Source organism: Brassica oleracea, chromosome C6, assembly GCF_000695525.1.
Source record: "Brassica oleracea var. oleracea cultivar TO1000 chromosome C6, BOL, whole genome shotgun sequence".
NCBI classification, from domain to species: Eukaryota; Viridiplantae; Streptophyta; class Magnoliopsida; order Brassicales; family Brassicaceae; genus Brassica; species Brassica oleracea.
In genome coordinates, this window is record NC_027753.1 from 38,998,983 (window position 1) to 39,023,888 (window position 24,906).

At 32.3% G+C, this 24,906-nt stretch overlaps 2 protein-coding genes and 1 pseudogene across 2 annotated transcripts; 1 reads left to right on the top strand and 2 right to left on the bottom strand.

Annotated features, from left to right (window-relative positions):
• Positions 1–1,498: 1,498 nt before the first annotated feature.
• Positions 1,499–6,003, bottom strand: LOC106298183 (annotated as a pseudogene).
• A 5,085-nt stretch (positions 6,004–11,088) lies between these two features.
• On the bottom strand, positions 11,089–13,285 carry LOC106298184 (F-box/LRR-repeat protein 13-like). Its single transcript, XM_013734260.1, has 3 exons — positions 12,252–13,285; positions 11,520–11,660; positions 11,089–11,412 (listed from the first exon to the last, which is right to left on the bottom strand). The coding sequence occupies exons 1-3, from the start codon at positions 13,209–13,211 to the stop codon at positions 11,089–11,091; spliced, it is 1,425 nt and encodes a 474-aa protein (XP_013589714.1). The 5' UTR covers positions 13,212–13,285.
• Positions 13,286–16,545: 3,260 nt separating this feature from the next.
• On the top strand, positions 16,546–20,332 carry LOC106298284 (anaphase-promoting complex subunit 6). Its single transcript, XM_013734386.1, has 16 exons — positions 16,546–16,866; positions 16,936–17,070; positions 17,159–17,232; positions 17,467–17,506; positions 17,686–17,731; positions 17,852–17,931; positions 18,048–18,226; positions 18,313–18,438; positions 18,764–18,838; positions 18,930–19,055; positions 19,195–19,264; positions 19,368–19,450; positions 19,543–19,656; positions 19,762–19,861; positions 19,947–19,982; positions 20,071–20,332. The coding sequence occupies exons 1-16, from the start codon at positions 16,621–16,623 to the stop codon at positions 20,173–20,175; spliced, it is 1,635 nt and encodes a 544-aa protein (XP_013589840.1). The 5' UTR covers positions 16,546–16,620; the 3' UTR covers positions 20,176–20,332.
• The last annotated feature ends 4,574 nt before the right edge of the window (positions 20,333–24,906 follow it).

A 24,906-nucleotide genomic window follows, 5' to 3' on the forward strand; every position in this document is an offset into this window, starting at 1 on the left:
TTATTTATATAAATATTATATATATATATATATATTGAGATATTTTATCTTATAAAATAGTCAATTTAGAGTTGTATGCATTCTTGACTAATTAATGGTAACAAATCTTAAATTTTAAGAAAATAATTATTTAGAATAATTAATTTCTTAAAATGCAATATCTGAGATTCTTAGAAAATTCTTTAGTTTGTAAGTAATTATATATTTATAATAAAACATTGATTTGTTTCTTAATATGTGTATATGAGATATACATATGAATCACATTACTATATTTATAATTTATCATTAATTTTTACTTAATATTTCATTAATTTTTACTTAGTATATTATTATGTTTTACTTAATATGTGTATATGAGATATATAATTTTTTTGAGTAGCTTCTAAGAGCAACTCCAGGGCTTATATTCTCTACAATATCGTCCACGATTACGAACAATGGCATCACGCTATCCATTATCTCTACAATATCGTCCACGATTTCGAACAATGGCATTACGCTATCCATTACTACTCATCAAACTATTCATATATATTTTATAACATTATATGATAAAAAATGTGAACTATCATATACACTATGAATAATAATACGATTAATGAATTATTAGAACTTAATATTAGATTTTGAAAAAAATGATTTAAAAATTTCAAAAACCATATAAAATTACATAAAAATAATCAGATGACTGATTCGATAGTCATAATTTTTTTACCTAAGAGATTTGGCAATTCTAGTTTGAAAATTGCAATACTTACTTAAGATCAGCTTCCTATTTTAATAAATTTAGTTCAATCAAGAATAATAAAAAGCTTAAAATATATATATTTGTCTATTAAAACATCAAAAACTATCCTATAAAATAGTTTAACGGTTTCTTAAATAGAAAACATTACCGTGATTTATGAATACAATGACAAAAAATATAAAACCTAGACAAAGCCTTAGTTTTTTAAAACCAATATATAATATTAAAGTTCTAGCATAAGACCATTTTGCATTCTTAGATAACTTGACACCTAATTTTAGAGTCTCGCGCAATCATTTAAGTCTTTCAAACAAAAGATTCTTCTTATTTTTTTTTCTTGTTTTTTTCATTTTCTTATTCTTAACGAATTGAAATGTAATCAGAAGCTTGATGATATATTATTCCCACTAATAAAAAGGTTATTTTTGGAGGTAAAAATGTGCTTCCAGAAATGCTTTTTGTGATTTTTACAACAATTGTTTATCATATTGGTACCAATTGTTTTGTTTAATACAAAAAAAATATATAGCCATGCAAGACAAAAGAATGAAGCACAAAACCATTTTCACAAATTCCAAAGCATATATGCCTTTAGCCACGATAAATCAAATACTTATTTGAGTCATAAATATGATAAATACTATAATTATTATACAACCTTCAACACTCCAATGTCATAATAAACTAAGAAGCAACAAATAGTTATCAAAGACAAACTTATATGTCCATTGGTGATGACTATGAGGATCATGGTACAATAATTTGGCATGAGCTAGAGCGTCTCGTAAAGTTAAGGAGTTCTATGAAGATGTCAGATTCTTCTTTCTTTGGGGCATCATCCAAGCTTAATGTTAGCTTGTGGACTGATTTTCCTTTCTTTAGGGAATCATGCAAACTTAATGATAGTTTCTTGAGGTTTGGTGAGTTCTCCAGTAAGAAACCCACTAGTGCCATCTCCAACGCCTCCCCTTTCAATGGCCTTTCTATGTCAACATGCTCTAGAGATGATAACAGATTCCAAGGCCTCGCAATAACAGTAATTCCCACCATGAGGTAATTTTCACTAGTTCCCTGCACGTACAATACAACCGAGACACAAGTTTAAGAATAATTTACTCACAAGTTCATGAGTTTGTTAGATAATCCTCACCACGACAAGAGTTTTTAGATTTGGACAGACTTCAAGAAATACTGGCAACATCTCCAACATGTAGCTGTTGAACCTGACACACAAGGTATATAGGTTACGAAATACCGGTAGTTGTACATATCTTGCGTAATCATATATGACCTACAAGAACAACATCAACAAAAAAGGTATTAGTGTTAATAAATGAAGTATTACATCGATAGTTGGAGAATAATTAACTAGCATTCTCTCGAGTTGATCCATGTTTTAAATAAAAAATGTTTCAAAAACTTCTTTTTTTTGAGAAATATACTTTTTTTGTACAACTACCGATATTTTTTGTACAACTTTCAGAGTATTTTTTGTTAGTTTAATAAGAATACATTGTGCAAAGCCCTCAGAGAGTGGCGGAATACAGACCCATCGCGCTGTGAAATGTCTATTACAAGATCATCTCGAAGATTATGACGAAAAGGCTCCAGCCCCTGTTATCAGGAATTATTTCTGAAAACCAATCGGCCTTCGTACCGGGTTGTGCCATCTCGGACAATGTCCTTATCACCCATGAGGTTCTCCACTACCTTAAATCATCAGATGCCGAGAAACGTTGCTCTATGGCCGTGAAAACCGACATGAGCAAAGCTTACGATAGATTGGAATGGGACTTCATCAAATGTGTGCTGCTAAGATTAGGCTTTCATGAGAAATGGGTGGGATTAGTGATGCAATGTGTATCCACTGTTACATACTCATTCCTCATCAACGGTTCGCCTAGAGGAAAAGTCACACCGAGTAGGGGAATCCGTCAAGGAGACCCACTCTCACCTTACTTATTCATATTGTGTGGTGAGGTTCTCTCGGGTCTATGTAACAGGGCACAAGAGGAGGGTTCTCTAAAAGGAATCAGTATAGCTCGAGGGAGTCCTCGACTAAATCACCTCCTCTTTGCCGACGATACTATGTTCTTTTTATGAGCAAGTAAGGATAGTAGTGAAGCTCGAATGATGGTACTAAAAGCATATGAAGAAGCATCCGGTCAATCGATAAACACCGAGAAGTCTGCTGTTACTTTCTCGCGGAGGACTCCTATGTCGCTGAGAACTACCGTCAAAGATACCCTGGGAATTCAAAAGGAGGGAGGTTCCGGGAAGTATCTCGGTTTATCGGAGCTGTTTGGAAGGAAGAAACGAGATTTGTTCTCCTCTATCATCGACAGAATACAACAGAAGACAGCGGGATGGTCCAATAGATACCTGTCTACATCCAGGGAAATAACGATGCTAAAGAGTGTTCTCACTCCGATCCCGTCATTTGCAATGACGTGCTTTCAGCTCCCGGTTTCGCTTTGTAAAAGAATACAATCAGCATTGACCGGCTTCTGGTGGGGCAAGAGTGATGGTAGAAACATGATGGCCTGGATTTCATGGACGAAGATGACCATGCCGAAAGATCAAGGAGGCTTAGATTTTCGTGATATTCAGAGTATCAACGATGCTTTCCTCACTAAGCTCAGTTGGAGACTCTTGCGCAACCCGACGAATCTATTAGGCAGAACCTTGTTGGGAAAATATTGTCCAAACGGAGACTTCCTTACCTGCGCTGTAAGTAGCTCTTGTTCTCATGGCTGGAGAGGTATCATGGCCGGTCGTGACTTAATTGCTGAGAATACTGGATGGGCTGTGGGTAATGGTGAAAGTTTGAACATCTGGGATTCCCCGTGGCTCAGCCTCACAGCTCAAGAGAGACCTATGGGACCGGCCCCTGAAGCGCTCGTTAACACCACTGTGGCAGAGCTGTTCTTACCTGGAAAGAACTAGTGGAATCTAGAGCTGATCAGACAAATTCTACCCTTTGAGGAACACAAGATCAGAATGCTAAAACCAAGTTTGACAGGAGCTCCGGACAAGCTAATGTGGGTACATTCTGTAACCGGAGAATACACCACCAAAACTGGATATGCTGTTGCAATACCAAAGCACACCGATTTTACACAAATCCCCCAAGGAATCTTGGATTTCAACTGGAGAAAGTGTGTCTGGAACCTCCATACTGCACCTAAAATCAAGCTTTTCATCTGGAAGATTTTTCACAGAGCCTTGCCGGTTGGCGAGATCTTAAGAGCAAGACAGATCAATGTAGACGGAAGATGTAAAATCTGTGGACTACCTGAAACTATTGACCATCTGTTCTTGCAGTGCTCTTTTGCCAAACAGGTCTGGAATTTGGTACCGGTATGGCCAAGTATTGAATACAGTGGAACAGCTAAATTGCAGAGTGAGTGGAACAATCTTGTAGCTCGCCAAGCTCTCCCACCAACAGGACTCACAGCGGGGTCGATAGCGCCATGGATTCTATGGCAACTTTGGAAGGCAAGAAATAGCCTGATGTTTAACGACAAAGGATTCTCAGTCAGGGACGTGATCTCGGTGGCCACTTCTGCTGCCCGGGAATGGAACCAAAGTCAAGAGCTGACTCCAACGAAGAAGACTCTCCCGAAGCCAAGAGCGACACCCCAGGAAGACTGTGTGGTAGTAAGATCGGATGCAGCTTGGAATGAAGCCAACAAAGTGGCGGGGCTTGGATGGATCATCAGATCGCGGAACAGAAGCTCGTCTTTCTCGGAGCCTCCTCTTGTAGCTGAAGGACTAGCTCTAAGAGAAGCCATTCTGAGATGTCGGGACCTTGGTCTCCCAAGGCTCAGGTGTGAGTCTGATTGTGCCCAACTTATCAAGGCGTTGACCTCTGATCAATCCTTTGCGGAACTTTACGGTATTGTAGCGGATATCAAGTCCGTTAGCTTTTCTTTTGATTTCATCTCTTTTTCCTGGATCTCTCGTGAGAGTAATAGGGAAGCAGATGACTTGGCAAAGAAGAAGTTATCTTCTGAACTTGTATTAATGGCCGCAACTAACTCTGGCTAAAATTTTATTTGCAATGAATGAATGTGTCAAAAAAAATAAAAAAATAAAAAAATAAGAATACATTGTAAATTTTGAAGAAATATAATTTTGTTTATTGAATTTTGATTGATTAAAAGTTGTGACAAATAGTTAATAACAAAAAATAATATTTAAAGTTAAAATTTAAGATGTTTTTAATATATGTGAAAATTCAAAAACATACATTTTGAGAGAAATATATAATTGGTTTAAAGTTGGAAATCAAGAAATATAGGTACCTCGAGAGTAGAGGAGGCGATGGTCAGATCTTTCACCTTAGAGATCCCAACGAGAAAATCACGAACCATATCTCTCTTTTGTATTTCATTTGCAACTTGTAGCAACATTTCAGTTGTCAAACTAAACACAGTATCTATATCAGCTTCTACAAGGGAAGGCTGATTCTTTATAATGAAACTCGCAGTTCCACCATCACTGATCCTCAGACACTTAAGCATGGGAGCATCAATTTCAACTATACGATCTTTCTCATAATCATCATTCTTATCCCAATAATGCATGAAGCTCAATAGAGACTGGGAACGCACACGTAAAATGGGCATTCCATCACCGTAAATTCTATCAATACTAACGTTTTCAAGAACTGGGCATTGTGAGATTAACTTCTCTAGTGCCCATCGGTTGGTATACTCAACGAGGATTAAAACAATATCTTTGAGAGAAGGTAATGAAACACGCTCGGGACTAGGTAAGCTCATTCCCACGAGCCTTAGGGACACCAAACTACTACAAGTTTAAACTGTTGGATTCATCATGATATCCTGAGCAGATAAAATGTCCGAAACATCGAGATGTTCAACTTTAAGCCTAACAGCAGTGTCGACCCAGCGATTGACAAGATCAGGCTTATTAGAAGAATCGTATGTTACCTTAAACAGATGTATGGACGAACCACGGTTGCGTTCAAGAAAGTTATCGACACAACTCACGAATGCTTCGTGTATATTGAAATACTCGGTGTCCAAATCCAGACCATGTACGTCTTTCCAGAGAGTTGTCCATCTGGTGGACAACGCACTAGTCTGAACCACATCTTTGGTCATAAGATTTAAGAATATCTGGAATATCAAGCAATCTGGCAAACTGCTTAGCCGATCAACTTCGCTCGGTGGGTTGGTAGAAAGAGCAGGTTTCACTCTGGCTGCATCCATGAACGTAAGCATCGAATCAAAAAGGAGAGGAGAATAAAAAGTAAGGGTTTTAAAAGATTGGCTATAGAGGCGAGATAGATTGTGGTGGATTTTTATCTCTACACGTTTCTAATTTATGAGATGATGAAATCTTCTTTACCGAAATACACATAGATATACTAGTGGGTGATCTTTTTTTCCCGCGAAATTTTGTATTCTTTGCGGTTCAAAATCTAGTATAATACTCTTTCATTTTATAAATAAATTTTTCGTTTCTAAAAAATAATTTTTAACGGATTTTTCTTCTCTTTCTATAGATAAATATACTTGTTTTTTATACAATTGTATTCATTTAGAGTCAGTGAAAATTATTAATTTTATTAAATTAATATTAGTTCAAACTTTAGAAATATTTTGAATTTATTTATAAAAATATGACTTTATGAACAAACATCTTATATATATATATAAATATATAAATATATATATATATATAGAGAGAGAGAGAGAGAGAAAGAGAGATTTAACCTTATAAAAATAGTAATTTTAGATTTGTATGCATTCTTGACTATTTAATGGTATCAAATCTTCAATTTTAAGAATTATTTATTTAGAAAAAATAAATTTCTTAAAATACTATAGCTGAGATTCTTAGAAAATTGTTTACTTTGTAAGTAATACATATTTATAATAAAACATTGATTTGTTTCTTAATATGTGTATATGAGATATACATATGAGACACTATATTTATAATATATCATTAATTTTTACTTAATATTTTATTAATTTTTACTTAATATATTATTAATTTTTACTTAATATGTGTATATGAGATATATAAATTTTATGAGTAGCGTTCTAAGAGCAACTGCATGACTTATATTCTATACAATATCGTTAGTACGAATTATGTCAACACGCTACATAACTGTTTTTATGTTAAAATCCTGTAAAGTAATATTTTTGAGACTATAATTAATTTATCAAATTATTAATACAAACTTTTTATATAATTTTCTATTTAGAGATATATTTTTAAAAAAATTAAGAAAATACTTAATTTGGTGTATGTATATTAATTAATTTTTGAAATTCAACATTAATTAATTTTTTTAAATTCTACAACAATTAATTTTTGAAATTCGAAATCAGTTATTTCTTTTAATTTGACATTTATATTGGTTCTATTATATTATTTGGTGTTTATAAAATATGTTTCATAAAATTTAAAATACATTTATATTGGAAATAACTTAATGCTTCATCTTTGTGCAGGATTGGGAGCTGGACATGGAGTTGGACCTTAAAGAGAATTGGGCTAAAGTTAGCTGGGCCCATATTCAAACAAGGAATTTAACGACAACACCCGTGCGGTTTCACGGATATTGATTATTACATTTTTATACATTGACATTTGTTTTTCATAGTTAGTGTTATATATTTTAGATGACATAATATAACTAATTGTATTCAAAAGATCCGGACCGAATCGGGTGATATAATTATTTTTGGTACAAATATTTGAACCCGTTTCAGATACATTTGTTATTTAGATATTTTTAGGTTTCTATAGCATCAAAACCGAACTTATCCAGAATTAAAAGGACCCAAGTCCCCAACTCAAAACTCACACATAAATTTATACTCCTCTGGTTTGATATGTAAGTAGTTTTAGCAAAAAATGTTTGTTTCACAAGTAAGATGTTTACATAATCCAAAGCACCTTTTACATTTATTACATGTTGTGTGACCAATCAAATAATTCATACATTTTTATTATTAGTTGAATTTATGTATTAAATGCTATTTTTCAAAAGTAAAAGTTTTTTTAACATTCACACTTTTAACTAAAACTACTTACAAATAAAAACAGAGGGAGTAATATTTAAGTGGACCTATTTCAAAACAAAAAAAAATGATACCCAAAAAAACATCTCGTACCTAAATAGATAGTCAATGTTCATGCCTAACTGATTTTATAAACTAATAAAAATGACTATTTCTATGTATTTGGCTAAATTAAGTGAAATAAAAAGAGTTTTTTATTTAGTAAAATAATTATATGAAGTGAAAAATTAAGTGACAATAAATGTAATACATTTTTTATTATTTTAATTTAAGTTATTATTTTATTCACAAAACATGTCTTTGAATTATGTTTTTTGCTACGTAATTTTCCACAGATTGAAACTAAAATTAAAAAAGTTTTAGTAAAACAAACTAAACCGAACGTTTAACCATATGCAAAACCCAGTTATTTTACAATTTTGATTTTATAATTTGCACAAAGTTAATGTTGATTAACTGATAAATAAAAATCTACACTAATATTATTATGGTAATATAATTAAGGATGTGATGTATTGTTAGGGTAATATAATTAATAAAATTATTAAACTGAATGAGATATGAAAATATAATTAATGTAATTATATTAATGAAATTACTAAAAAGACAATGTGCTTCTTTTTTTTATACCGCTTTTCATGTTTTCAAATATTATTTTTTATACTACAATTCATGTTTCCAAACAATACCAAAATGTACTTCAATTTTAAAAATATAGATATACCAACATTTTTGTTCCATATTGAAGTGTTTCAAAAATAAAATAAAAACAATAAATTATCTTGGTCCATTCAAAGCAAAAAAAAAAATTATATTTTTCAAACAGTTAGTAGTTATTGGGTTGTGTGAGGCAACAGGTATATTTGATATTTGAATTTACTATTTATTTTATTTTAATAAATAAATAAAAAGAAAAGAAAGCAAAAAAAGGGAAATTGGTAGTATCGCACGAATCAGTTACTTTCTATATATAGTTTGGTGCACATAAGGCAATAGTCCAACAACAACAACAACCACAATGAGAGAACACGTTAGAGAGAGAACGAAAGAAACGACTTGTCGCGTAAACTCTCCTGTGAGAGTGAGAGATGTTCTAGTTAAGTGGTCTGGTGGTCTCCCGCTTGAGGTCCGGTTCCGGTTTTGTTGTGTGAGGTGGTGGTGGATTCAGTCTCGATTTCGTACCGACGGGTACTCGTGTATGCTAGGCCTGCTCTGCTTTCTTCTAGATTCGGTGGGTTGGGTTCCTATGCGAAGCAGTGGATTCCATTTTCAGGTAGACGAGGTGAGCCTTTCAAAGTCTGATTCTTACTTCTTCTTTTTTTTTTGAACTACTGTCTGATTTTTTCTATTATTGTTAAAAACGTGATGATAAGATTTCATGCGTAGGTTGCCAATACGGGATCACTGATAAAATTGGATCTATCCATTTTGTCTCGCCAAGTCATTGACGTCGTCATCACCGTCGTTTTTCTCCATCTGACGACACTGAGTTTTGCAAGGTATGATCTTCTCTTTACTACTAACTCATAAACTGATTTTTTTTGTCAAAACATTTTTTAAGAAAAAAAACTTTCAAAATATTTAGGAGGAAAATTCTATATTATTTGATTGATAATGAAAATTTAATGTGTAATTTGTGAAAATAAATTAAACATTACATCCTGTCATTAATTGATTGTTAGAGATTGTATATGTTTTTTTGTCTTTACATTTTTGATCATTTAGTTCTCCTAATCAATCTGGATAAAGTAATTTTCCTCTTCTTCGTATTTTCAAGTTTTTTTTTTGTTTTGAGGGTAAAATCTGTATTGCTTGATTGGTAATGAAAATTTATGTGTAATTTGTGAAAGAAAATAGAACATAACATCCTGTTTTTGCAGTTTGGTTGACACTCATGGTCACTTAGTTTTTCATTACCAATCTAGTTTTTGCAGTTTTCCCTCTCGTTTTTTTCCTAAAAATCTTTTTTTTTTGTTTTCTTGTTTTGTGCCTAGATTGTTTCGTACTCTTTTTTTTTTGTAACTTAGATTGTTTCGTTTGATTCTTTTGCTTGTTTTAACTTTCTTCTTGTGTTTGTTTGCTTTGATATTGATGGAGGGGACGAGAGACGTCTGATTTGTTATGAGGTAGTCTTGTTTACTGCGAGAAGCTTTTACTGGATCTGCTAGTGGGAAAGAAGCAACAGAGATACAACAACCATCTCCAACGGACGTCTTTAACCATAAAAGAAGGGCTTTTGCTTTGGAGTTCTAACATGCTACATCTTTTTTTTACACTTAATGTTAAACACGAACTCTGCTAAATGCTAATAAATTCAACCTCATTAATTGTTAATTTATAGAAGAAACATAGCCAATGTTAAATTACGTTCAATTGAGAAATGACATCATGCTATATTGTTTGTTATCCATTAATACTCATCATTGAAAGCCTCTTCAAAAAAAAATACTCATCATACTATTTGAATATATTTTAAAAATTATATGATAAACCACGTGAACTATCAGACTATGACTATGTATGTTAATACAATTAATGAATTAGTAAAATTTCTAATTTCCTTTTTTAATCATATAAAAAGAAGTAGTCAGCTGACTAATTTGATAGGAATTTTACCTAAGAGATTTGATAATTGGGATCAACTTTCAATTTTAATAAATTTAGTTCGATGAAGAATAAAAAACTAAAATATATTTGTTTTGTATATTAAAATATCAAAAACTGTCCTATAAAATAGTTTTACGATTTCTTAAATAGAAAATCTAGACAAAACCCTAATTCCCTCCCCTTTGGCTTTGAATATACGCCGGTGGAGGCCGTAGCTTAAATGACTGTAGCCATTGGTGCCTTTTTTGAGTCCCATCCATGGAACCAGCTTCTCTATACCGCTCTTCACGGTAAGGTTTAGTGTTTTTGGAGGTCTAATAAAAGTGATTTTTTGGAGGTAAGTGTGCTTCCAGAAATGTATTTTTTTAAAATTTTTAAAACAATTGTTTATTATATATATATGGGTATCAAATTTTTGTTTTGTACAAATATATATATATAAGGCCATGCTAGACAAAAGAAGGATGCACAAAACATCGCTTCCAAAGCATGCCTTTAGCTACGATAAAGCAATACTTATTTTACTCATAAATATGATAAATACTATTATCTTACACCAACTTCAACACTCCAATGTCATAATAAACTAAAAAAGCAACAAATAGATCATATCAAAGACAAACTTATATGTCCACTGGTGATGACTATGAGGATCATCGATCAGACAACAATAATTTTGCATGAGCTTGAGAGTCTCCGAAAGTTAAGGAGTTCTATGAAGATGTCAGATTCTTCTTTCTTTGGGGCATCATCCAAACTTAATGTTAGCTTGTAGGCAGATTCTCCTTTCTTTAGCGAATCATCCAAGCTTAATGATAGTGTCTTGAGGTTTGGTGAGCTCTCAAGAAAATAACCCACTAGTGCCATCTCCAACGCCTCCCCTGTCAATGACCTTTCTATGTCAACATGCTCTAGAGATGATAACAGATTCCAAGGTCTGGCAATAACAGTAATTCCCACCATCTTGGGATTTTCAGAAGTTCCCTGCACGTACAATACAACCAAAGTAAAAGAACACACTAGTTTGAAATAAGATACTCTCACCATTTTAAGCTATATATCAAGTTCAGTGTTTGTTAGATAATCCTCACCATGACAAGATGTTTCAGATTCGGACATACTTCAAGAAAGACTGGCAGCATCTCCCACATGTAGCTATCGAACGTGACACGCAGTAAAAACAGGTTAGGAAACACCGGTAGTTGTACGTATCTTGAGTAGTCATATATGACCTACAACAACAACAGCAAGTTAACTATTTTGTTAAATTTTATGATGACATGTGTGATGGATTTCTCAAAAAACCTTTTAAATATTTCAAATGAGATACCCTTCCTATTTTTCTGCACTCTTTCTCTTTTTTTTTGTAATTTTTTTCATTTGTTTATTGTGTAGAATTCCATTGAGAAGCTTTCAACGAGAGTGTTCTAAGAGCACCTTTAACGGTAGTGTTCTCATAATGAGTTCCTTAGCCACGGAATAATTTTGTTTTAATATAGTTTTAGTAAATAATTAAATTTTTATTTAATTTCCTAAAACTGAACCACTTATAAACTGCACATGATTAAATGGGTACATAGAGAGTGTCTAAAAATTCTAAATGAGCAACCCGTGTCTTGCCTCTCTCCTCCACTTTATACATTTTTGATTTTTTTTATTCCCCAGAACTCATTAACATCCTTTCGTTAAAGATGCTCTTAGTACTAATATATTGGTAGTTAGAGAATAATTAACTAATATATAAAAAAATGATTTATTTATAGATAATTGGTTTTAAGTTTTCAGCATTCAAATATATAAGGTCTTAAACATATATACGTTACCTCGAGAGTAGAGGAGGCGATGGTCAGATCTTTCACCTTAGAGATCCTAACGAGAAAATCACGAACCATCTCTCTCTTTTGTACTTCATTTGCAACTCCTAGTCTCCTTCCAGAAATTAAGTTAAACACAGTATCTATATCCGCATCTACAATGGAAGGTGGACTCTTTATTATGAAACTTGTAGTTCGAGCATCACTGATCCTCAAATACTTAAGCATGGGAGCATCAATTTCAACTATACGATCTTCATCATAATCCTCGTTATTACCCGCATCATGCATGAAGGTCAACAGAGACTTAGAATGCACACGTAAAATCGATTTTCCATCACCGTAGCATCTCTCAATACAAAAGTTTTCAAGAACTGGGCATTTTGAGATTAAATTCTCTAATGCCCATTTGTTGGTAAACTCAACGAGGAGTAAAACCATAGCTTTGAGAGAAGGTAATGAAACACGCTCGGTATTAGGTAAGGTTAGCCCCACGAGCCTTAAGGATACCAAGCTGCTACAGGTGTAAACCGTTGGAGACATCACGAGGTCCCAACTCTGTGATGAATTGTCCGAAACATTGAGATGTTTAACTTTCAGCTTAGCAGCAGCGTCAAGCCAGCGCTTGACAAGACCAGTGTTAGGCTCCACAACGACAGGGGAGTCGTACGCTAGCTTAAAATGATGTACGGACGAACCGCGGTTACGTTCAAGAAAGCTATCGACAACAGTCACGAAGGTGTCGAGTTCTTTGAAATCTTCGGTGTCTAAGTCCAGACCAGGTACGTGTTTCCAGAGATTTATCCATCTGGGGGATAAGAGACTGGTCTGAACCACATCTTTGGTCGGAAGATTTAAGAGTACATGGAATATCAAGCAATCTGGCAAACTGCTTAGTCGATCAACATCACCAGGCGGGCTAGTGTAACGAGCACGTTTCACTACGGCTGTATCCATGAATGTAAACATCTAGAAAAGGTGAGGATATCAAGTAAGGGGGGCTTCTAAAGATTGGCTATAGAGGTGAGATCGGTTGTGGTGGATTTTTATCTTCACGTTTCCAAATTTATGAGCAGATGAAATTTTGTTTACCAAAATACACATATATATACTAGTGGGGCTGATCTGTGTTTCGCGCGAAATTTTGTAACTTTTACGGTTCAAAATCTAGTATAATACATTTTCCGCTTTTAAAAATGTATTTTTCATTTTTAGAAGATAACTTTTAATAGATTTTTTCTTTTGCTTTTATAAATAAATGTACATGTTATTTATTCCATTTTTTTAATTTAAAGTAATTACTTTGCAAAATATCTTTTGTAAATAATTAAGCTTATTTAATTAATATTGATTTAAACTTTAAAGATATTATGAAATTATTTATACAAATATGACTTTATGAATAAACATCTTTTTATATATAAAAAAAATCCATAAAAGTATACCTTATGAAATACAAATGGAGTAATTTTCTAGCGTGGACATTTTAGATTTGTATGCATTCTTGACTAATTAATGGAAATAAATCTTAAATTTTAAGAAAATATTTATTTAGAATAATTGAATTTCTTAAACTACTATAGCTGAGATTCTTAGAAAATTGCTTACTTTGTAAGTAATTAAGATTTATAATTAAAAAAATGATTGTTTACTTAATATGTGTATATGAGATATGCACATGAGTCACATTACTATGTTTATAAGATTTCATTAGATTTTACTTAATATATCATTAATCTTTACTTAATATGTGTATATAAGATATACATATGTGTCACACTACTATTTCTTTATCATTAATTTCTAAGTTCTAAGAGCATTTTCATTGGTAAATTTGTCATTTAAGAAGAAATAAAAAAGACTCTTAAGTACTTTTGAAAACCCATAATTTTTTTTTGAACATTGAAAACCCATGTTGAAATTTGTTGAGATATGAGTCGCCTAATTCGTTTTCGATATTAAAATTTAATCAAATAGCTATTTTTGTTAAAATTCATATATTGCTACGGGTTTTTTTTCTTGCAGTTAAGTTTGCGAAAAAGTTCTCTAACTATCAAAATAAGATGTTTATCATTTTAAGTTCTAAAAATTTGTTGTAATGTAATGATTAATCATTAAATTTTCGCTTTTAATTGGAAGATTTAAAATTTGGAATTTATATTTTAACGAAAAAACATATTAATTAAATGTTTATATCTTTTTAATAGATTAACATCACAAACTATTTAAATATGAACAATTTCAAATTTGAGTAATATAATGATTTTTCATGTCAAAAAAACTATTTAAACATGAGCGACCTGATCATGCTATTATCAATCAAACAATATAGTATTGAGTTGATGATGTGTTATAAACTTCTCGAGTATTGTTTCCAATTATGTATTTGAAATCTATTCGGTTTAGTTCGGATTGTATTCAGTGCCGGCCTTGAGGCCACGCCAACCAAGCAATGGCTTCCAGCCGCAAATTTTATAGTATTATTCGGCCACATAATTACGAATAATTCATTTGTTGTAGTGGCAAATTACTTTCTCCTCTTTTTTAAGTAACATGGGTTCGAGTGTCAAATGTGCATTTTTAAAACTTTTTTCTATAAAAATATATGCAAATAGGCCAAAAAAAGATTTTTTGCTTGCAGCCTTTAAATATCTAGGACCGGCTCTGATTGTATTTGTACAAAAAGTTTGAGTAGAGTTCTAAGAACAACTTCATGGTTAAACACGCTACGTAATGTCTTCCATATACTGTATATTTACACTGCTGGATTTATAATGGGCTGTGCAGGTTTTTGATCGTGCAAGTTTATTTTCTTTTTATTTTACCTACTTAGTCTGTACTGTTTTAGTCCCCCAAATTTATAGTTTTCTTCATCCCTCCCCCTATGTTTTTCATATTATTAATGTCAGCAAAAAGAAGGACGAATCACTAAGCCATATCTGGACAACTACTTCAGTTTCATCATAAACTAAGAAAAAAACCCAAAAAAATTTCAAATATTAGCTAAGTACTCGAAGAAACTTGTCTGCTTAATGGTGATGATCATGTCAGAGAACAACAACTTGGCATGATGTAGAGAGTCTTGGAATGATAAGGAGTTTTTTGAGAACGGCAGATTCTTCTGTCTTTATGGAAACATCCAAGACTAATGTAAGTTTCTTGAGGATTTTCGAGTTCTCAAGTAAGTAGCTCACTAGCCTCATCTCCATCGCCTCCCCTTTCAACGGCCTCTCTATCTTAACATACTCGAGAGATGATAGGAAACACTGAGGTTGGAACAAAATATTAACTCCTTCCTTCTCCCGACATCCCCAAGTCTAGAGAAGGTACGTGTTTCCAGAGAAGGTACGTGTTTCCAGAGGCTTCTCCATCTGGTGGATAGGGTACTGGTCTTGACGGCGTCCTGCGTCGGGAGATTCGAGAGGATCTGACATAGCAAGCAGTCTGGTAAGCTGCTTATCCAATCGAGTTTACTCCTTGATCGTTTTGAAACGGTGACGTTTACCTCCGTCTTCATCCATGAATCGGAGGGATCAAAGTGATGGCTTTATGAAGATTGCGATTGATAGAGATGGTTCCTCATTTCCCGGCGGCGACTGAGTGTATTCGGATCAATTTGGTTTTAATACCAGGATTCGATTAAACGACATCGTGTTAGAATAAATTGCATTGAAGGTTCATCATGATAATGGCCTAATTGTCTTCGTATTTTTGTAATAGGTTCGTTGATAAAATGGAGGGAATGTCAAAATTTCCAAGTGATATAACTAGACATTTTTGTAGAAGACTAATGACTACGTAAGTTATTTAGAGTGTAAACCTTGATTAAGAATTGAAAAATTATTGATTTAGTTTATACATTTTTTAGTTATAGTTATTTTTATATAAATCAGATATACAAAATATAAAAAATTAGGCAACTTTGTGAATTTGTAGTAATATTACTATTTAATTTAACAAATTTAGATTGATTTAAACTTATTTAAGCCTATCTAAACAGTTTAAACCAATTTAGAATGGTTTAAACTAATTTTTACCTATTTACATTAGAGTTTATGAAAGTCATTCCGGTTGAGAGGGGGTCTAGGCGGAGTTTATACCGGTTTTTTAGAACAATGAGTCCATGACCGATACATACGACTATCTTCCAAGCAACGAAATATCACAAACGTATATCAATGGGTCTAAGGCCCATATCTGGAATATGTTAAAGAGCCTTCAAACCCTATAATTATGCCAGGCCAAGCTTAAACGTAATGGGCCTCAAAGCCCAAAAACTCTCCCGCCGAGGATCTATCTTCGTCCCGCCTCCCTCGCGCAAACGGCGTTCGACTGTAGACAGAGAGTGAGTAAAAGCGCAAAACTTTCCCAATTAACAATGAGAGAAGAAGAAATCGAGAAGATCCGAGGCGTGGTTCGCGACTGCGTCAGCAAGCACTTATACTCCTCCGCCATCTTCTTCGCCGATAAAGTAGCCGCTCTCACCAACGACCCGGCGGACATCTACATGCAAGCTCAAGCTCTCTTCCTCGGCCGCAACCACCGTCGCGCGTTTCACCTCCTCAACGCCTCTAAGATCGTCCTCCGCGATCTTCGGTTCCGTTACCTCGCCGCCAAGTGCCTCGTAATCCCCCAATTTTGTCCTCAATTGAAAGTCAATAGGTTTTAGGGTTTCATAGTTTTTTTTTCTCAGGAGGAATTGAAGGAATGGGATCAGTGTTTATTGATGCTTGGTGATGCCAAGGTTGATGAAGATGGTAATGTGTATGACGCTAAAGATGGTAACTTGATTTATTTTGATAAAGATGGAGAGGACCGTGAGATTAATGTAAGTTTTTATTTAACCCTTTTTTCAGCTCAATTGTTGGAAAATGAAGGTTATGTAAGTAGCTTAACTGATGTATGTGTGTTTGCAGATATCATCTGCAATATGCTTTTTAAGAGGAAAAGCTTATGGAGCTTTACAAAACCGTTCACAAGCTCGGCAATGGTTAGTTCAGGCTTTTTCACCTGTCTTTCTTGTTCAAGTGATCATCTGTTATTTATATTTTGATCACTGGAAGAGATTGATCTTGTTAATTAATGATGTGACATGAACACTGCATTTATGTAGTATTGGGAACTTGTTGTATATCTTGGCTGATCCATCGATTATGATTGAGTGTTGTGTAGGAATCTTGAGCTTTATCACTATTTAGCTCATGAATTTCGGTTGTTATTGCAGGTGTAAAGCTGCTATCAAGGCTGATCCGCTGTGCTATGAGGTACTTCTAGTGCTTTATTCAATTGATGCATGTGTTGTTATCATGAAAAGTTTCGGAGCTAATTTTGGAGGATAAATTCTCTCATTACTGTATAAAGTAGTAAAAAAAAACTAAAGTACTTTCTCTATTAATTAAAAGATAATGTTACATGATGTGGTCTCTGTAACCTATCTTTTCAGGCGTTGGAATGCCTTATTGAAAGTCATATGCTCACATCTGAAGAAGGTGGGTTTATGATACTTCAAGTTTTTATTTGTTCTTTATTTAAATGTCTTATTTGTGCCCTGGCGCAGTTGTTTACATACTAAAAGGTGACTGCCACGTTATTTTTTTCATTAATTTCAGAATCAAATCTGCTTTCCTCGCTTCAATTTAGTCCAGAAGACGGATGGCTCTCTTCTTTCTATTCATGCTTGATAAAGAAGGTAAAATTTATTATGCAGTAAAGTGTTTGGAAGTTGCATGTTGATTTTCTATTCTGCTGATTTCGTTTTGCAAGCATCATTTAGTTTCTAAGTACTGATTAGTTCTTCATTTCCAGTATGACAAAGAGAGCACTGTAGAAGCTAGGTTCAAGAAACTTGAGAACGAAATTAGTGGTAGTGTGTCTGGCTCATCTATGATCAGTACACTGGTCAATAACACTGATCTGTTGGCCTGTAAAGCTGAGTACTACCATCAATGCTGTCAGTATCAGAAGTGTTTCGAACTAACCTCTGGGTAAGTTGTATATTACTAATGATACTAAATTTTGAGCAATATGAAGCCTGAATGGTAACTTGGATTTGTTTGGTCTAATTTGACAGACTTCTTGAGAAAGATCCGTTTCATCTAAAGTGTACCTTGGTACATTTGGCCGCTGCCATGGAGCTTGGTAATTCAAATGAGCTCTATCTAATGGCGTGCAATTTGGTAAAAGACTACCCTTCGAAGTGAGTATAAATTTTATTTCTTGTTTTGTGGCTGTGTGTGAGCATGTCAATTAGCATATATGTCTTCTGTTTTTATTTCAATCCCAGCTAAAATATTATAACCTGTTTTTTTTTTTGCTCAGCTTATCAAGGACATGAATAAACTTTAAGAGCATGATTTCTTCTTTGTATTTTTTCGATTGAGAATAGTCTCCTGTACTTGACCTGGTTGAAAATGTTTTTACAATTTGGTGTTTGAGCGTCATTTTCATGAGTTAATATGTAATCAAACAAGACTCTTTTGTTTGATGCTTTATGGTGTAAATAATCACTCATAACCTTGTAGGGCTCTGTCATGGTTTGCGGTGGGTTGTTACTACTATTGTATCAAAAAGTATGCTGAAGCTCGGCGGTACTTTAGGTAATTATGCTGGCTTGATCAACTCTAGTAGGTAGGTGCAATAGTACTCGTCTGACCTGGTGATCCATTTTTTTCTAATATGGTCTTGCAGCAAAGCGACGAATATAGATGGCTCATTCTCACCAGCTTGGATAGGCTTTGGTAATTCCTTTGCCGCACAAGAGGAGGGTGATCAAGCCATGTCTGCCTATCGAACTGCAGCTAGGCTATTTCCAGGGTAATCAAGTTACTCTTCCTTTCTTCATAATTAGTAATGTCCACAATGAGTCATTCTCAGCCTGAAGCATTGTGGAAGTCTTCGTATTACGTTACGAATTGTCTGTGACAGGTTAAATCTTGATCTTATCTTGTTCCAGGTGTCATTTGCCAACTCTGTACATTGGAATGGAGTATATGCGAACTCACAGCTACAAGCTTGCGGACCAGGTAACAAGTTACAACAAGCTGTTTGGTTTATTCAAATTTTATCACTTATCGTTTTTTTGCTAATATATTATTTGTCTTTGATTGATCTCTACTCTTGGTCCAGTTTTTCATGCAAGCAAAGGCAATATGCCCTTCAGATCCACTTGTTTATAATGAACTCGGAGTTGTTTCATATCATATGAAAGAGTGCGTTCCATACTCTTTACATTCTGCTTATCTCCGACATTTTCAAATGATCAGTCCTGTAATCTGAGTCAACAATTTTCACTACATTGCAGGTATGGTAAAGCTGTGAGGTGGTTTGAGAAGACGTTGGCCCATATACCATCTGTATTAACTGAAATCTGGGAACCAACTGTGGTCAACCTCGCTCATGCATTTAGGAAGCTAAGGTATAGTGGTGCCAACACAACTACCATGATCTTCTTCTTATGTTGGCAATATTGTGTTGTAAATGTAATGAGGTTATTGGCTCGCAAATAAATTCTTATTAACAGGAAGTACCGTGAAGCTATCTCTTACTATGAAAGAGCACTTACGCTATCAACTAAAAGCTTAAGCACTTATTCCGGCTTGGCGTACACTTACCATTTGCAGGTATTCGGCTGTTCTTTAAACACCAGTCATACTTTTCTAAAGCAAACAGTTGTAATTTTCCCACTTTCATCTTAATCTTTTCCAGGGGAATTTCTCAGCTGCTATCTCTCATTATCACAAGGTATTGCAAACTTCTCGTGATGTCCGTAATATTTTAAACCTTCTTCCTTTTTTTAATCATGTGCTATGTTTCTTTTCCAAATCTTCAGGCCTTGTGGTTGAAACCTGATGATCAATTCTGTACCGAGATGTTGAACGTGGCTCTCATGGATGAATGCCAGAACGGGCTTGATTCAACGGTTGAGCTCTGTTGAGAATTTGGTCAGTTAAATCAACCGCCTTATTTTCTAGCTCGTGCTGTTATTTATATGTACTATCATTGTGACTCTTGAAAAGATGATATAAGACTTATTCCATTCATCCAAGAGACTATTACAATATATTTTATAAAGAGTCTACGCATTTCTGCTTCTTTTATTTTACATTATTTAGAGCGTTTAACGTAAAACTCAATATTTTCGTAGGGGTTAACAGATAGATTTTGAGAAAAATTCAAAAAACATAACAATATTGTTTTAATGCATAGTTGTCGTCTCATGCAATATATTATGATAGTCAAAAAGATTTGAAACCTTTGTTGTCTACATTTATCTAGAAAATAGCGATTTTATAATAGTTCGTCCACTAATTTAAGGCCTATATGAAGATTATAGGCTTAAGTATATAAAGCATTTACCAAAATTCAATATTTTTGTAGGGGTTTTAACCCATATATTTTGAAAAAATTTCAAAAAGGGCAATTCTCCTAAATAGACCATTTTCAAGTTTTGATCACAAAAATAGACCACAAATAAGAAAATAACCTAAATGTTTCATTTAATAAGTAAAAGGACCCTAATACCCTAGATATATAAAAAATAAAAAAATAAAAAACAAATTAAAAAAAATAATAATAAAAATTTAAAAAAACAATAATCATAAAAATCTAAAAAATAATTTTTTTATAGTTTTAGATTATATGTTTTCAAATTCGAACTTTTTTATAAAATTATTTTTTTAACCTTTTTTTGAAATTTTTTTTATTTTTTTTTTCAAATTTTCTTTTTGTAATTCGAAAATACTTTTTGAAACTATTTTTAAAATTTTTATTTTCAAATTTTTAATATTTATTTTTTATTTTATAAAATTTTAAGCCTCAATCTCAAATTCCCACCCCTTAACTCTAAACCTTAAGGTTTGTTTTAGTTAACCCTAGGGGTATAAGTTTATATTTACCTCTTTAATGAAATATTTTGGTCATTTTGATCCTTAGAGTTTATATTTAACTTTTTAAATGTTATCCTAGGGTATTTTCCTTTCAAAAAATATGACAATATTGTTTTAATGCATAGTTGCATCATGCACTAACATATGATGATGTTGAAAGAGGTTTGGAGCCTTTGTTGTCTCCGTTTTTCAAGAAAATAGCGACTTTATTGTTGTCATTCCATCGATTTAAAGAGTATTATGAAGTTTTACTAAATTATTGATAAAAAATTATAATGATTCTCATATACCATGAAAGAGAGCTTAACATACATTAATACAAATGTAGAATGTGGTTAGAAATTTTAAAACAACACTAAAATGTTTAGGATTCAGTATATAAAGCGTTTAACATAAAACTCAATATTTTCGTAGGGGTTGTTAACACATAGATTTTTAGAAAAATTCAAAAATTCAAAAAATATAAAAGTATTGCTTTAATGCCTAATTGTCTCATGTACTAATATATGGTGATGGTCAAAAGAGGTTTGGAACCTTTGTTGTCTTCAATTCTCTAGAGAACATCGATTTTATAATGGTTAGTCCACTAATTTTGAGAGACTTTATGAAATTTTACTAAATTAATTTTTTTAAAAATTAAACGACGTTCATGTACCATGAAAGAGAGTTCAGTATACATTAATACAAATGTATAATCTGGTTAGAAATTTTAAAACAACACTAAATATTATAGACTTCAGTATATAAATCAATTATCAAAATTCAATATTTTGTAGGGGTTAAAACATAGATTTTGAGAAAATTTCAAAAATATGATAATATTTTTTAATCCATAGTTGCATCATGCACTAACATATGATGATGTTGAAAGAGGTTTGGAGCCTTAGATGTCTCATTTTTCAAGAATTTAGCGACTTAATAGTAGTTATTCCACCGATTTACGGAGTATTACGAAGTTTTACTAAATTAATTGATAAAAAATTATAACAATTCTCATATACCATGAAAGAAAATTTAACATACATTAATAAAAATGTAGAGTGTGGTTAGAAATTTTAAAAGCACACTAAAATGTTTAGACTTCAGTATATAGAGCGTTTAACGTAAAACTCAATATTTTCGTATGGATTAACACATAGATTTTGAGAAAATTTTAAAAAATATAATAATATTGCTTTAATGCATAGTTGCCTCATGTACTAAAATATGATGATGGTCAAAGAGGTTTGGAACCTTTGTTGTCTTAATTTCTCAAGAGAATAACGATTTTATAACGGTTACTCCACTAATTTAGGGAGTATATGAAGTTTTACTAAATTAACTTATAAAAAAAATTGAACGATGCTCATGCACCATGCACCATGAAAGAGAGTTTTTCATACATTAATACAAAAGTAGAATGTGGTTAGAAATTATAAAACAACTCTAAAGATAATAGGTTTCAGTATATAAAACAATTTTAAAATTTTAATATTTTTGTAGGGGTTAACACATAAATTTTGAGAAAAATTTAAAAAATATGACAAAATTGTTTAAATGCATAGTTGCATCATGCACTAACATATGATGATGTTGAAAGAGGTTTGAAGCCTTTCTTGTGTCCGTTTTTAAAGAAAATAGCGATTTTATAGGGGTTATTCCACCGATTTAGAGAGTATTATGAAGTTTTATTAAATTAATTAATAAAAAAGTATAACAATTCCCATATATCATGAAAGTGAGTTTAACATACATTAATACAAATGTGGAGTGTTGTTAGAAATTTTAAAACAACACTAAAATGTTTGAGCTTAAGTATATAGAGCGTTTAACGTAAACCTCAATATTTTCGTTGTAAAGTGTTGTTAGAAATTTTAAAACAACACTAAAATGTTTTGGCTTCAGTATATAGAGCGTTTAACGTAAAAATCAATATTTTCGAAGGGGTTGACACATAGATTTTGAGAAAATTTTTAAAAATATAATAATATTGCTTTAATGCATAGTTGCTTCATGTACTAATATATGATAATGGTCAAAGAGGTTTGGAACCTTTGTTGTCTAAATTTCTCTAGAGAATAGCGATTTTATAACAGTTAGTCCACTAATTTAGGTTGTATATGAAGTTTTTACAAAATTAAATTATAAAAAAAATTGAACGATGCTCATGCACCATGAAAGAGATTTTAGCATACATTAATACAAAAGTAGAATGTCGTTAGAAATTTTAAAACAACACTTAAGATTATAGGTTTCGGTATATAAAACAATTATCAAAATTCTATATTTTTGTAGGGGTTAACACATAGATTTTGATAAACATTCAAAAAATATGACAATTGTTTTAATGCATAGTTGCATCATGCACTAACATATGATGATGTTGAAAGAGGTTTGGAGCCTTTCTTGTGTCCGTTTTTTCACGAAAATATCGATTTTATAAGGGTTATTCCACTGATTTAGGGAGTATTATGAAGTTTTACTAAATTATTTTTTTTTTAAATTGAACGATGCTCATGTACCATGAAATAGAGTTTAACATGCATTAATACAAAAGTAGAGTGTTGTTATAAATTTTAAAACAACACTAAAATGTTTAGGCTTCAGTGTATAGAGCATTTAACGTAAAACTCAATATTTTCGTAAGGGGTTAACACATAGATTTTGAAAAAAATTAAAAAAATATAACAATATTGCTTTAATGCATAGTTGCCTCATGTACTAATATATGATGATGGTCAAAGATGTTTAGAACCTTTGTTGTTTCCATTTCTCTAGAAATCGCGATTTTATAATAGGTTAGTCCACTAATCTAGGGGTATATAAAGTTTTACTAAGTTAATTTATAAAAAAAATTGAACGATGCTCATGTACAGTGAAAGAGAGTTAAGAATACATTAATACAAATGTAGAATGTGGTTAGAAATTATAAAACAACACTAAAGATTATAGGCTTCAGTATATAAATCATTTACCAAAATTCAAAATTTTTGTAAGGGGTTTAACACTTAGATTTCGAGAAAAATTTAAAAAATATAACAATATTGTTTTAATGCAAAGTTGCATCCTGCACTAACATATGACGATGGTCAAAGAGGTTTGGAACCTTGTTGCCTTCATTTCTCTAGAGAATAGCAATTTTATATGGTTACTCCACTAATTTAGGGAGTATATGAAATTTTACTAAATTAATTTTAAAAAAAAATTGAACGATGCTCATGTACCATGAAATAGAATTTAGCATAAATTAATAAAAAATGTAGAATGTGGTTTGAAATTTTAAAACAACTCTAAAGATTATAGGCTTCAGTATATAAAACAATTATCAAAATTCAATATTTTTGTATGGGTTAACACATAGATTTTGAGAAAATTTCAAAAATATGACAATATTATTTTAATGCATAATTGCATCCTGCACTAACATATGATGATGTTAAAAGAGGTTTGAAGCCTTTGTTGTCTCCGTTTTTCAAGAAAATAGCGATTATATAGGGGTTATTCCACCGATTTATGGAGTATTATGAAGTTTTACTAAATTAATTGATACAAAATTATAACAATTCTCTTATACCATGAAATAGAGTTTAACATACATTAATACAAATGTATAGTGTGGTTAAAATTTTTAAAACAACACTAAAATATTTAGGCTTCAGTATATAGAGCGTTAACATAAAACTCAATATATGATGATGGTCAAAGATGTTTGGAACCTTTGTTGTCTCCATTTCTCTAGAGAATAGCAATTTTATAATGGTTAGTCCACTAATTTAGGGAGTATATAAAGTTTTACTAAA

Bases quoted from the DNA above. Each gene is read 5' to 3' on its own strand.
- LOC106298184 (XM_013734260.1), bottom strand. From the start codon at position 13,211: ATGTTTACATTCATGGATACAGCCGTAGTGAAACGTGCTCGTTACACT. The intron at 11,661-12,251 runs GTAACGTATATA...TTGTTGTTGTAG, and splicing joins TCGCCTCCTCTACTCTCGAG to GTCATATATGACTACTCAAG. The intron at 11,413-11,519 runs GTGAGGATTATC...TTGTACGTGCAG, and splicing joins ATCTGAAACATCTTGTCATG to GGAACTTCTGAAAATCCCAA.
- LOC106298284 (XM_013734386.1), top strand. From the start codon at position 16,621: ATGAGAGAAGAAGAAATCGAGAAGATCCGAGGCGTGGTTCGCGACTGC. The intron at 16,867-16,935 runs GTAATCCCCCAA...TTTTTTTCTCAG, and splicing joins ACCTCGCCGCCAAGTGCCTC to GAGGAATTGAAGGAATGGGA. The intron at 17,233-17,466 runs GTTAGTTCAGGC...TTGTTATTGCAG, and splicing joins CGTTCACAAGCTCGGCAATG to GTGTAAAGCTGCTATCAAGG.